This window comes from Mesocricetus auratus, unplaced genomic scaffold (genome assembly GCF_017639785.1).
Source record: "Mesocricetus auratus isolate SY011 unplaced genomic scaffold, BCM_Maur_2.0 Super-Scaffold_100004, whole genome shotgun sequence".
Classification (NCBI taxonomy): domain Eukaryota; kingdom Metazoa; phylum Chordata; class Mammalia; order Rodentia; family Cricetidae; genus Mesocricetus; species Mesocricetus auratus.
In genome coordinates, this window is record NW_024429189.1 from 118,387,330 (window position 1) to 118,399,798 (window position 12,469).

Sequence of the window (12,469 nt, forward strand, 5' to 3'; positions counted from 1 at the left end):
AGACTCTATACCTTGTAGAGGAAGTGGGAAGCCCCTGCGTGTATCTGGGAAGGACACCCAGCCTTGGGTACTGTACTGGGCATAGTGTTGGGGGCACTGGTCTTGTTTTCCTGATGGCTGTATCCCCAGTATCTAGAATAGGGCTTTTATATGACAAGGGTTCTAGGTTGAACCTCACTGTCAACCGTACGACAGGCAAAAGGGAGGTGGGGAGGTCTGCCCAGGTCCACATGGCTGCTGTCTTAGGGATGGTGGCATGCATCGAGAGTACACGCTTGCATAAGGCACAGCACACTCCAACTCCTCCGCCTTTGCCTTTCGCTGCTGTCTGAGGGCTTCCCACCACACCCACATCCCAGCCAGCTCTGGCCCCCAGAAAAGGAGGAAGCAGCCTTGAGACAAAAGAAGCATCTATGTCATGAGCTCCTGAGCCCTGCCTCTCCTCAGAAGTAATAGTCCCAGGGAGGAACTATGCTCCAGGCACTGTGAGAAAGAGCTGTTGCTGTGTTGGGGGCGGGGTAGCATACGTGCATGTGCCGTTTCTCCAGAAGAAAGTGAGAGGGGAGGTGTGTAACCCACAGTACCATATGCAGTGAGGCCATGGAACAGCCACCATCCCAGCTCCAAGAGGCAGTGAGCACCCCGCCCCTAGAGGGATGGAGGGAGGGGCAAGGTCTGCTGAGTCTCAGCACCTTGGCCGCTCTTCCTCTTCCTCTCCCCGAGTGAGGAAATTGATGCTCCTGGGGCAGGAGCGATAGTAACCACAGTACCCAAGGTTTTCTGGAGACATTGTCTGCTGTCTGCCATCTGCTGGCTGACTGTGGCAGCAAAGGAGCCCAAGCCGGGCTGGAGACATGGCTCAGAGGTTAAGAGCACTGAGTGCTCTTCCAGAGGTCCCGAGTTCAATTCCCAGCACCCACATACAATTCAATCTGGTGTATATGCAATAAATAAATAAATCTTTAAAAAAAAAAAACCTCTGGAGACGGGGACCACAAGCCCACCCCCTTTCCCTCTCCTTAGCAGCCACATGGGTGGGCTGCCAGCACTGGAATTCAGCTGCTGTGTGCTCCAAGCTTCAAATTCCAACGCAAAGCAAGGAGCCTATGGGGAGCAGCAGACAGAGACCAGCAAACAGGCTTTTCAGTCTGTGGAGGACTAGCCGCAGTGCCCACTAGAGACTTCTCAGTAGACCAGGGACTTGGAATAGACTCTCAGTAGACGTGGAAGGGCTTGGAGCTTGAAAGGCCTTGTAGGTGTTTCAAAGAAAGCTAAGGAATGAGAGACCATGCATTTGGTAAGCCTTTTTGCCAGCCTAGGTAGCTCATTTTCCTGGCTGTTGCCCTGAGTCCCCTGTCGTCACCCTCCACCTTGGAGGCTATCTTACTTGGCGCTCTTCTGGGCCATCGGCATGTCTCCACTCCCTCTGGGTTTTGATGGCTAGGCATGCTCACTGCTACATTTACATTGTAAAGATGAACAAACATCTAGACTAGAAAGAACGTCTAGGGATAAATTTTGGAAACAACTGCTACTAAAAGGAAGTTGGTGTAGCTCCTGATTGGGAAAAAAGTTGGCATCTGTGATTTGAACAGTTTGTAAACACAGTTACTCTTCCCCTCTAACAAGAGAATATGGATGATTTGCTTAAAAAGTTTCCTTGCGGCTGGGGATGTGACTCGGTGGTGAAGTACCTACTCTGGGTTCAATTTCTAGCACCACAAAAATAAATAAATATCCGAGAGTGGTGGCGCCTTTAATCCCAGCACTCGGGAGGCAGAGGCAGGCGGATCTCTGTGAGCTCCAGGACAGCCAGGGCTACACAGAGAAACCCTGTCTTGAAAAAAAAACCTAAATAGACAAATGAATAAATAACAGTGCTCTTGGAGTTGAAAAGGCAGAACAGTTAAGTCTGTTATAATCAAATATGGAAAGGAAGAGAAAGGCTGTGTGTTACAGAAACAGAACCAAGCAGGTGACTGGCTTCCTCTGCTAGCTTCTCGATATCCCAAGTGCAGGACCCAGAGGGGATGGGACAGGTTTGACTTCCTCTGTCTCTGATCTAGGCAATCCCAGAGTAATGTCCAAGGTTTCTTTTTCCCCTCTATCCTCAAATCTCAGCTCACTGTTCATGGCTGCTTAGAGTACAGGAGACAGGGATGGGAGGGGTGGGAGAGCTCTTCATCTGATCTGGGTCATCCCTACGCAGGTTCTGGTTACAGCCAGATTCGGGTTGCTAGTGGCCCCTATTGGACTAGTGTGGGCGCACAAGCTGCCTAGCACCCCAGGCCGGAGGAGCAGGGTCTGATTCTATCTAAGCTCATTTCTTTTTTTTTTTTTTTCAAGATTTATTTATTATGTATGCAATGTTACAGAGATGGTTGTGAGCCACCATGTGGTTGCTGGGAATTGAACTCAGGACCTCTGGAAGAACAAGCAGTGTTCTTAACCTCTGAATAATCTCTCCAGCCCATCTAAGCTCATTTCTATCCCCAAGTGACAACAAGAGCAAAATGGGAAGGATGAACTATGTGGCATAGCTGTGGTGGGGTCCAGGCTAAATCAAACAATCACAATCACATGAAAGGCTATGACTGGGAAGGACAATGGGAGGGATGGCTCTGTGACCCAGTAGCTACTGCTTGTTTTCCTCCAGCTGCTGGAGTCACTAGTGCTCACAGGACAAAGCCAGCATGGGGGGAAAACAGCCAGATCTTGGTCCTGCCCACCTCTAAGGAACCGACGGGCATGTTCAGAGATGGGATACACGGGCGGAACAGCTGCCCGCTGATCTCAGTTCTGGCTGCTATTCATGTCTTCCAGGACCCATACCCTCATGAGAGGCCATGGAGCCACCACAGCTGCAGTCCTAAGACAGGCCATGCTGTGTACCAGGGGAAGACTTACCATGTGCTGTCTGGGTGTGACGGGGCACCAGGTCATCCCTGTCTCAGTCACTAACCTCCCTGATCCTGAAACCCACTTCAGATACTCCAGCAAAGGGGCTAGAAGGACAGCGCTCTGGGACAGCTATTCTACCCTGGGTGTGTGCCACTCTGGCCTGGCACTAGGGATTAGGCCAGACAGCCTCTTATTTTAGGTTAAGACGCATAAGAAGGGATGAGAAGCTAAGCCCAGGCAGGGACCTTCCAGACACTAGCACTTCCTTCCAGTTCTGGAGCGGAGCAAGGGTGGGTGGAAATGGCTTGGGCTTTCTACTAGGGCCAGAAACTGGCCCTCTCCCTCGCTACTCAGGGACAGTCAAGGGGTCTCCTAGCCCCAGGGCACCCCTGCTAGCAAGTGCCTTTTCCTCTACCAGCCCTCTTAAGCAGTGATGTGCTTCTTGCTTTCACTTCCTCACCCCCTGGCCCCCGAATAACACACAGAGGCGCGCACTGCCTCTGCCTCCTGCCCCGTCCCTGGAGACATTCTCATCACAGGGTTACACAGAATAGGATGATGGAGGCCAAGCCCCAGCAAAGCCCGGCATCCCCCTAACCATGCTGCTCCTGCTGGAGAAGGGCTTGATACCTGTTCTGCTCCCACAGGAAGTGCAGAAGGTATCTGTTTGTATCCGTCTTACCCCACCCCCAGGTGTAGCATCTGCAACAGAGATTCCTGGGAAGCACTTGCCAAGACGCCCAGTTTAGGCATAGAGCAGAGGAACCCAATGTTTACCCATCACCCAAATCTTAAATCGGGACTCCATGGGTGGAGGGGCTAAGGCTGTGCCAGATCCTGGCTCTCCTGCCAACTCACAGGGGCCTTTCCGAGAGTGGAACCAGAGAGAGGCACTTCCAGTGACTGGCAGAAGAGAAGAGAGCCAAGGTTTCCTGCCCCCATCTACAGACTGGGTGCTAACAGGGGAGCCGGGCCATCACCCCACTCCTCCCAAGGGCTCCTGTGCAGACCAAGCGAGGCTCTATCTGGAGAACAGGCCTGACGCCACTTACCGTTACTGTGATTTCCTGTCTGGAGGGAAGCCGAGGGCTGCAGGTTGCTGCTCAAGGACCCATAGCCACGGTAGCTGTAGTTGAGGCCACCATTGACATACACAGGATCCTGGGAGTAGGCAGAGGCTGGCAGTGAGTAGGTGGAATGGGTGATGGCTGTGGAGTCCCGAGAATGCTGCTTATCCAGAGCTATAGGTTCGTCCTGCAAAGAAGGGAGGGCGGAGCTGGGAACCCGAGGACCAGCAAGCCCAGTCACTGACCCTGACACTGGGGCTCCCAGAACCCAGTGACGTGACCTGACCTAGGGGATGCTGTTGGTTCTCTCTCCTTGGGCACCTTACCCCAGCAGTCCCCGCTGACTACATCTCATCTCTCTGTGGACATGCTTGACTGTCCTTGCCAAGACCCTGTGACCTCCTGCTTCAGTCTTTTGAGTGCTGGAGCTGCAGGGATGCATTTCCACATCCAGTCAGCCAGCCCTCAGTGACTAACTCCTCCAGCACTCGCCACCCACCTCCTGGCACCTGCCTCTCTCCATCCTTTCTGCCCCCACCTCAGACTATGTGATGACCGCCCTCCCGCCTCGCAGTGCAGCCCAGCGGCCGGCCGGTGTGTGGAACGACCAGTGGCCTCTGCCCCTTGGGTGAGACGCCGTGCAGCAGGCAGCATGAGCGCATACTTGTGAGGACTGGTAGATCTCCAGGCGCATCCTTTTAGCTGCTTTTCTCGTCTCACTCTCACAGGCAGCTGCGAGGATGTTTTCTGCCATGGCTGAGGTCAGGTGGGGAGGAGTGGGTCTGGTCTGCAGGCAGAAGGGACACAGAGCTGTTGTTTGGGCTGGAATGGCCCTGGCCAGAGTCATGGTGAGGCAAAGCAGGTATCTGGGCTCCAGCACCTGATTAACAACCTGTTTTCCTCATTCGTGATATAGACCTACTGAGCAGTTGGGGTAAGGGGTCCGGAGGACAGTGATGGTGCCACAGACCAGGGTCGCCAGGAGGAGGCGCTCACCATCTCCATGCCATTCTTCTTCATGCGACGACAGGACTTGAGGTATGTGCGGATGCGCTTGCGGGCCCGCTCCTGGAACTCGGGGAACTGCCGGCTGCATGACTCAATGATGGCCTGGATCTTTTCCTTGGGCTGCTTGGAGATGGGCACCATGCGGTCCAGGTTCTCATCCACAAACAGCCGCACAAACATCTAGAGAGACACAGGCCATGGGAGGGGCTGGCCTTGCCTTAGACCCATCCCTGTCTCGCCAGCCCTGCCTGTACTCACATTGAAGGCCTTGAGCCGTTCAGGGTCCATGCCTTCTGAGTCATTCATCTTGTCATTGTCCTCATGGTCATCATGATCATCATCGTCGTCATCTGCCGTGGGGGCCCGGCCCACTGTCAGGTCCTCAGGACAGCCACTGACTTCAGTCTTGATGGAATCATAGCTCCCAGAGCTGTAGGGGGGAGACTAAGACAGGGCAAGAGACAGAGAGACAGATCAGGTGGCTGCCTACTTGATGTCCCATGGTAAGTTTGGGGACCAGGTTGGTGAGCTCATCCAGCTGCCACAAGTCTTAGCTGCAAGCTCTTCAGCCAGTTAACCCTACCTCCCACTGTGAACCAAGAGAAACAGTTCTGTCCCCAGCGTCCCTGGGCTACCGCCAGGAGGCCTGGCTGGAACTGTGCACCAGGGCCTTTCCTCTTAGAGACAATGAGTGGAGTGGAGTAGCAGCTTCTTTGGTGGCAGTGTCCACATCAGGGCCTGCCATGTTAAGGGAAGGACACAAGAAAAGATTGCCATTAGCCAGCCTCTTCTGTGTGCCACCATCTATTTGGGCTTTCAGGGTTCCTCCTGGATTCCCAAGGGACTGCAACCTTGAGTTGACAAGTGAGCTGTTGCCAGAGCAGCAAATGTGCTGTCTATCGGGAGGAACAGATGGGCTGGGAAAGAGAGCCAGCCAAGGAAGTAGGGCCATGAAGCAGGGAGCAGTCCCCAGCTCCCGGGTGAGGCTGCTTCTGCCTATCTCCTAAGAGATTCCTGTGAGGCTGGCGAAAGCAGGCATCCAAGAGAGAGAGCAGACGGGCCTGCCTGGTATAGCCTGGGGAAGACTTAAGCACTCTGTTCCCACCAACATTCTTCTTTCAACCAGACAACAGGCAAAGGCGGCAGTGTCCATTCCAGGACTGGTCACCTCATGGGAGGGGACAAACACGATCCCGTGAGCCAGCCCCTCTGTGTGCCGGGATTTATCTGGGCTTCTGGGTTCCGTCAGCCTGCACTGACTGCCTGTTTCTCCTTCAACTATGGCTTCTGCGTTCTCTTGCTTCCCAGCCACTAGCTTGCCCCTCATGACTCAGCTCCGCAATATTCCACAGAGCCCTTGCTCTCAGGCTGCTGCCGTCTGCTTTCTAAAGTTGTATCTGTGGCATGCACTGACCCCGTCATCTTTTCCCTGAAGGACGCTGCCGTGCAGTGGGTAAGTTGGGCCCAGGAGGACACACATTTGCAGTCAGTCAGGCTTTGTGATGTGGCCACAGCCTGGCCTAGAAGGACCTGGTGCTCTCTGAGGAACAACTCAACAAAAACACTGGCCCTCAGGCCCCTCTTACTTGAGCACTCAAAGACTTAAGGGGCAGAACTCTAGCCCTCCAGAACAATAGCGGGGGCCAACGCACACACAAGGCACAGGGCTGGCTACCAGCTCACCCTTGGCACCATGGACATGTCAGACCTGCAAGTGATTCTTTAGCCGAATCCTCGGCAGGGCCCGAGCAAATGGGAAAACCGTGAGGGGCCCTCAGTGCCCACCCTTGTGCCATATGGCCATGGTAGCAGAGGCTAACGGGCTCTGCTAAGCCAAACTTGCTTCCGCCATGGAACAGCTGCCCTCTCTGCTCCCTGAACCCACTTCCACCCTGAGCCCACCGGCTGTGCTACACATGTGGCCCTGCTGCAGTGGGCAGGCAGGTTCAGGATGGCAGAATCGAAAGCTGGCACCCACTGTCACAAAAACCTTAATGGCTGGCCCAGGACAGTGTGAGGAATTATGGGCCATGGTTGGGAACCCACCCTGTCCATCTCTCTACCCACATCAGCCTAGTCAAGGGAGGAGTTCCAGAGCCCTCGTCCTGACAACTCGTCCCTTTTCAGCACCATCTGAACAACGGGATAGGCAGGCTGAGTAGCCAGGACGTATGAGGTCTGTGCCACCTTTTTCAGAAGGTTTGCGTGCGTGCGTGCGTGCGCGCGTGAGTGCCAAAGGCTTTCCTAAGTTTTGTTTTCCTCTGAGGTCTCACATGTAACTCAGACTGTCTTGGAACTCACTTTGTAGCCTAGGTTAGCTTCCGACTGCAGCGCCCTCCTGCTTCAGGCAGGTTCTGAGTGCTGGAGTTCCGGCATGGCCGCCATACTCAGCAATGTGCCAAATGTACCACTTGCTCCTATTCTTCACAGCAGACTGTTCCCAGGAAGAAGGGATGAGCCTTGGGGACACATACCACCTGCTGTCACTTCTCAGAGAAGTTAGACTTATTTGGGGCACCTTCAGCAACATTTGTCATTCTAGTGTGTCAAGAGGAAACCATGGCAAAGTGGCCACAGCCACTACCCTGGCTTGATGTCACATATGGGCTAGCTCAGTTCCAACTATACTACAGTATGCATGAGCTCACTCCAACCTCCCAACAACCCAGAGGCATCGAGCCTGCAGCCCCACACACCTCAGGAGTGCTCTTTACCCCATACTTGACGCGGCTCCGAAGCCCATCAGTGCCGCAGCCGTCTGAGGGGTAGGACGGTGTGCCCAGCGCTGTGCCTGGTGGGAGCTTATCACACAGGTTGATGGGCTGATCCTCAGTGGTGGCAGTGAAGTCCATGGGGGCTGCAGCACTGTTGCCATTCATCTCGGGGAAGGCAGGGTCACCCTGTGTGCTGCTTGAAGTGGATGGGTTCAGGGTAGAGGAGCCATTGCCGCTGCCACTCTCAGAAGAGGAGTCATCTGGAATGAGAGCCCTGGGCATGAGACCATGTCCCTGCTCCCACTGTCCCCAGAGGCCCCGTTGGGTGTGGTGGCCTCAGAGTCCCTGTGCCCTGCTCTCCACCCCAGATGCTCTGGGATCTGAACTGAGTCAGGCTTACCACCTGGGCTGAGGCAAGGTCAAGGAAGTGGGGCCGCTAGGAGCTAAGTGGCCGTGGCCAGCACACGCAGAGCACAGAGGTTTCTCTTCTACCTCCAAACCTACAATGCCAGAGACAAGCTCGAGGGAGGCTCCACTTCCGGAGGCCCACCACAGGTCCTTAGACACCTCCAGGGTTGCAGGACTGGCCTTGCTTGGTGCTCAGAACTGCCCCCCCCTCCCACCTGCATGTCCCTCTCTACTGGGGGGTGGTGGGGGTGGGGGTAGGGGGGGGCTTGAATTTCTCCTTCCTCCAGCTCCACTGCCAAAGTCCCTATGCATTCGTGCCTTCCTGTATAGTCTAGTCAGATCTGCAGCCTCTGCCCTCTCTGCCTGGCCAAATGACCTCAGACAGCACAAAGCCAGCTGCTGAGTCTGGGGGCCATATCTCCTCTGTTTCCAGCAGGTCCTCCTGCTTTCTTGAGGCGGGAGCCCCCTGCTGTGAAGAGTGCAGCATTGCAGGATCAGAGAAAAATAAACTTAGCTCCAAGGGAATAGACATTTTGAGATTACATTCCAGGTTTCTCTTCCCTCAGACCCCAGCCTCCTGCTTCATTACCTGGGGCCACAGCAGCTACTCTCGACCTCCTGGAGTCACTGTCAGGTGAACACCCGTGTGGATGCCAATGGTGCTGGGTACCCTGGAGGCTCTGCAGCTAAACCCAGCAAGGGGAGGGTGGCAAAGGGAGCCCTGACCATAACCTGGGTCACCCTCATCCCCAGGCCAGGGTCGAGATGGACCCCACCCCCACAGCCCACAGATTATGAAGATTTCGTCCTTGGTGTTGAGCACTGGACAAGAGTGCCGCCTGAGTGTCCCCATGGCGACTGAGCGGCTCTAGTGCCCCAGCCAATCACTAGCCTTTCAGCTGCCTGAGGGCGGGGCCAGTCTGCCCATCAAGCAGTGAGGGCCCTGAGTAGAGGGGGATGGGGAGTGTGGTGCAGTGACATTCCCCCCTCAGCTCTGCTGCAGCAGGTCGTCTGGGTCAGGCGACTCTGCCCAGGCAACCTTTAGGCAGCACTGCTCCTTTCTCCCTTTTATCCTGTGAGCTTGATCCCAAGCCCCTGGGCCTATCTCTGCCTAAGTCCTCTGTCCTCACAAATGGGCTGGGAGTATCTCAGTTATCTTTTCTCTGGTAATATTTCCAGCTACAAGGATGTAACAAATTACCTGGCAGCAGTTACTAAGTACCTACTGTGTGCTGGCCCTATCCCAAATGCAGGAAGAGTGATGACTACTACTACCAGGGTGCTAGCATGCCTGAGGACCAGCTACATCTTAAGGAAGTTTACCAGTAACTGGGAAATTGAGTTGTGGTGGATGCCACCTACTCAGCACCTGCCAAAAGCCACCCCTGCACCATTGAAGCCCCTTTCACAGCTCAGGCCTTCCTCTGTCATTGTCAGCCCTTCCTAGAGGTTGCTGCCTGACTCCTGAGACGCCCAGGTATCTGAGGTCTGGGGAACAAAGGTGAATACCTACCCCAGTGCCTCTGTCTATTCTTCGCCACTTCCAAGTTATAACTCCTGCCCTACCCCAGGCCCCTTGCTCAACCTAGAAGGGCAATAGATCCCTCCTCTGGAGGGTTAGCTGCTCCTCATCAGGTACCATGCCAACTGTCACTGCACTCACCACAGGCACCAGGCTTAAGGCCAACTATATTACCACACCCTGTATGGGGACAGAGGTGGATTCCCTTGTCTGCCTGCTTTGAGTAAGCAGTATGTCTGTGGCTCTAGAGCTGCCCAGGACATACAGGGCTATCCTAGAGCTCCGACCCTGGGTCAGAATCGGCTGTGATGAGAAGCTGCCAACACTGTCACCTGAGCTCCAGGCCCAGGCTCATTCATGCTGCCTGACTTTCTAAAGAGAACAGGTGCTGGCCTCAATGAGGGTACCATCTCTCTGTTTTCAGAGGCCATCCCCAGATGGAGAGTGGTTGGATAGATGAGGCCCACAAGACACCAGAGCCTGGGAACTGCTGTGGCCACAGAAGAAACTAGAAACTCATACTATTATGTAAATATCCAGATTGACCAGTATATACCATTAGCACCTTGAAAACCCACTAGAAGTGAACAGGCAAAGTGTGACCTAGCCATACAATGGATTAGAAGACTCAGCCTTAAAAAGAATACAATTTAGATACATGCTGCAACATACAGGACCCGTAAGGGCAGTAGGCTATATGCTACGTGAAATAAGACAGACACCAGAGGATAAACAGTGAGTGATCGCACTTAACTGTACAGGCGAGAATGGAGGCTTTCACAGAGGCAGAGAGTGATGTGGGACTCCCCCGAGTCTGAGGAGGGAGAAAAGGTCTAATGCTTAGTGAACTCAGAGCTTCTTTCTGTCTGGCATGATGAAAAGTTTGGGAAATAATAGTGCTGATTGTATTTTGATGTATTGAAGTATACAGCCCAGAGATTTTATATTTACTTTACTACCAGAAATAAAAACCAAAAACAACAACAACAAAACCCTCTAGACAAAAACCCTAAACCTTTGAACAAGCCAGTGGGCCCTTACCCGTGCTACACCTGGACAGGACACAGAGCCCACATCTGAGGGGGAGAACAATTACAAAATCCCACATTCTACACCCCCCAAAAGTCTTGCCCAGTGTAGGCGTCCCACCTGGTTGGCTAGCTTTTTTTTTTTTAAGCAGCCTGGTCGCTGCTGAGTGTTAGCATAATACAAAGGAGCTAAGAATAGGATGGATATCACCCTATGTGATGGACCTCAAAGAGGCTGCCTCTCCTTGTACCTCAGTTTCTCTTTTAAATGGCCCTTGCATCAGTAAAACGGCATTTGTGATGTTACCGACTCTCCCTTGCATGAAGCAGGCCTTCAAAAGTGAAAGTTGCTGCCTTTTACCCACCTGCTTCCTACATTCATGCCCCCAGACTGCAACATGGGCATGTGTGGCCCACACAGTGTCACAGCAGAGGTGGGTATTACGAGTATAAGGGGAGGCTAAAGGGCCTGGGAGGCGTACACCTACCTGGGGGCTGGAAACCAAGAGCCAGGAGAGTCTCTCTCTCTGGTCCATACCCCACACTGCCCTTCCTGCCAAGCTCCCTTGACAATCACCTCCTCAGAGAGCCTCTGAGCCACCCCATCTCATCCTGGCACAAGCTCCGACTGTTGTTCTGCAGAACTTGTTACAAGCAAGGTGGCCCTACAGCTGCGCTGTCCATCAACCCCACCACGGTGGCCTTGGCCTCTCTCTCCTGCCGTGCCCCCTGGCTGTGGCCTCGCCCTTTGCACTGCTTCCCTCTCACTGCTACACTGTCCCTGGCTCTCCAGAGCTTGTTCTTCACTTCCTGTTCCTTCATTTCCTGGGCTTTGCTTAAAGGTCACTGTGCCAGCAAACCCTCCCCTCCCCAGCCCCCACACTGACATGCTAACCTCTTTACCTATTTTCCTACCACACTTAACCTCCTCCTTGCCATACTATTCATTTATTGTGTCTGTAGCCTGCAGTAAGTTGCCCCTGAGCCTTGGCAGAACTCTAGTGAGTAGGCCTGGATCACTCCTGCTTCCATGTAAGCCAAACCCCTTCTTTCTTCTGCAGGGACACCTGGGTCTTCCAGGGTTCCTCAGGGTAAGCATGTACCCCAGGCCTAGCCTGTCAGCATGACCCATCACAACTACTGGTAAAAAGTCGTGTGACCAAGCTAGACCCACCAAAGTCAGACCTGAGGAAGTTCAGAGATAGGCCAACACAACCTTTCCAAAATCCGCCTATGCTTTAAATCAAAGGCAACCCTGGATTATTTGGTTATGAGAGTAGCAACTTCCTTATTGTCAGAGCTAGCTGGAGGCCACTTTGCATCACATGGAGTAAGGTGGGGGGGGCAGCTAGGGGACGGACTTTCTGTTTCCTGCCTATCCTGAGGCTGCTGATACTGACCCAGGGATGCCACAAGCTCACCTCCCAGACCACAGGGTTCAGGGAAAGGGGTCACAGATCCAGTAGCTGGGGTCTGATCCATGGCAAATTCTTCCTCGCTCTCCAAGAAACAAGACTTAATGCTTGGCATATGGTGGGTTGGGCTGGGCAAGTGGTTTCGGCTGGCCTCACGTTCAGCCTGACCTTGGGCACAGCCACCTCCTGGGCTCCTCTTATCTGCAACCCAGGGAGTTGCCGCCGCCGCCCTCCTGGTCTCCAGTGTTTTATGACTCCATGAAAACCAGCTGGCCCCACAGCACGAAGGGCCTAGTGCCCTGGCCCTTTTGACACTAGGCCTCTCCTGTGAGGTAGTCTTCAAGACCCACTGAGACCTGGAGCTGGAAGTGGAAACACAAGGGGTTCAGGTGACCCTCTTGTCCCC

At 53.9% G+C, this 12,469-nt stretch overlaps 1 protein-coding gene across 5 annotated transcripts in view; it reads right to left on the reverse strand.

Moving 5' to 3' along the window:
• The window catches only part of Nol4l (nucleolar protein 4 like), a 117,350-nt gene that overhangs the window by 4,395 nt on the left and 100,486 nt on the right, over positions 1 to 12,469 (reverse strand). For 4 of the 5 annotated variants that reach the window (XM_005086072.4, XM_040746517.1, XM_005086073.4 and 1 more), the window contains 5 exons: positions 7,673 to 7,950; positions 5,235 to 5,420; positions 4,965 to 5,156; positions 4,633 to 4,755; positions 3,954 to 4,155 (listed from right to left, as the gene is read on the reverse strand). In XM_005086072.4, the coding sequence (XP_005086129.1) occupies positions 3,954 to 4,155; positions 4,633 to 4,755; positions 4,965 to 5,156; positions 5,235 to 5,420; positions 7,673 to 7,950 (981 nt within the window). The remainder of the gene's footprint in view (positions 1 to 3,953; positions 4,156 to 4,632; positions 4,756 to 4,964; positions 5,157 to 5,234; positions 5,421 to 7,672; positions 7,951 to 12,469) is intronic. The other variant, XM_013125242.3, reaches the window with a different exon arrangement.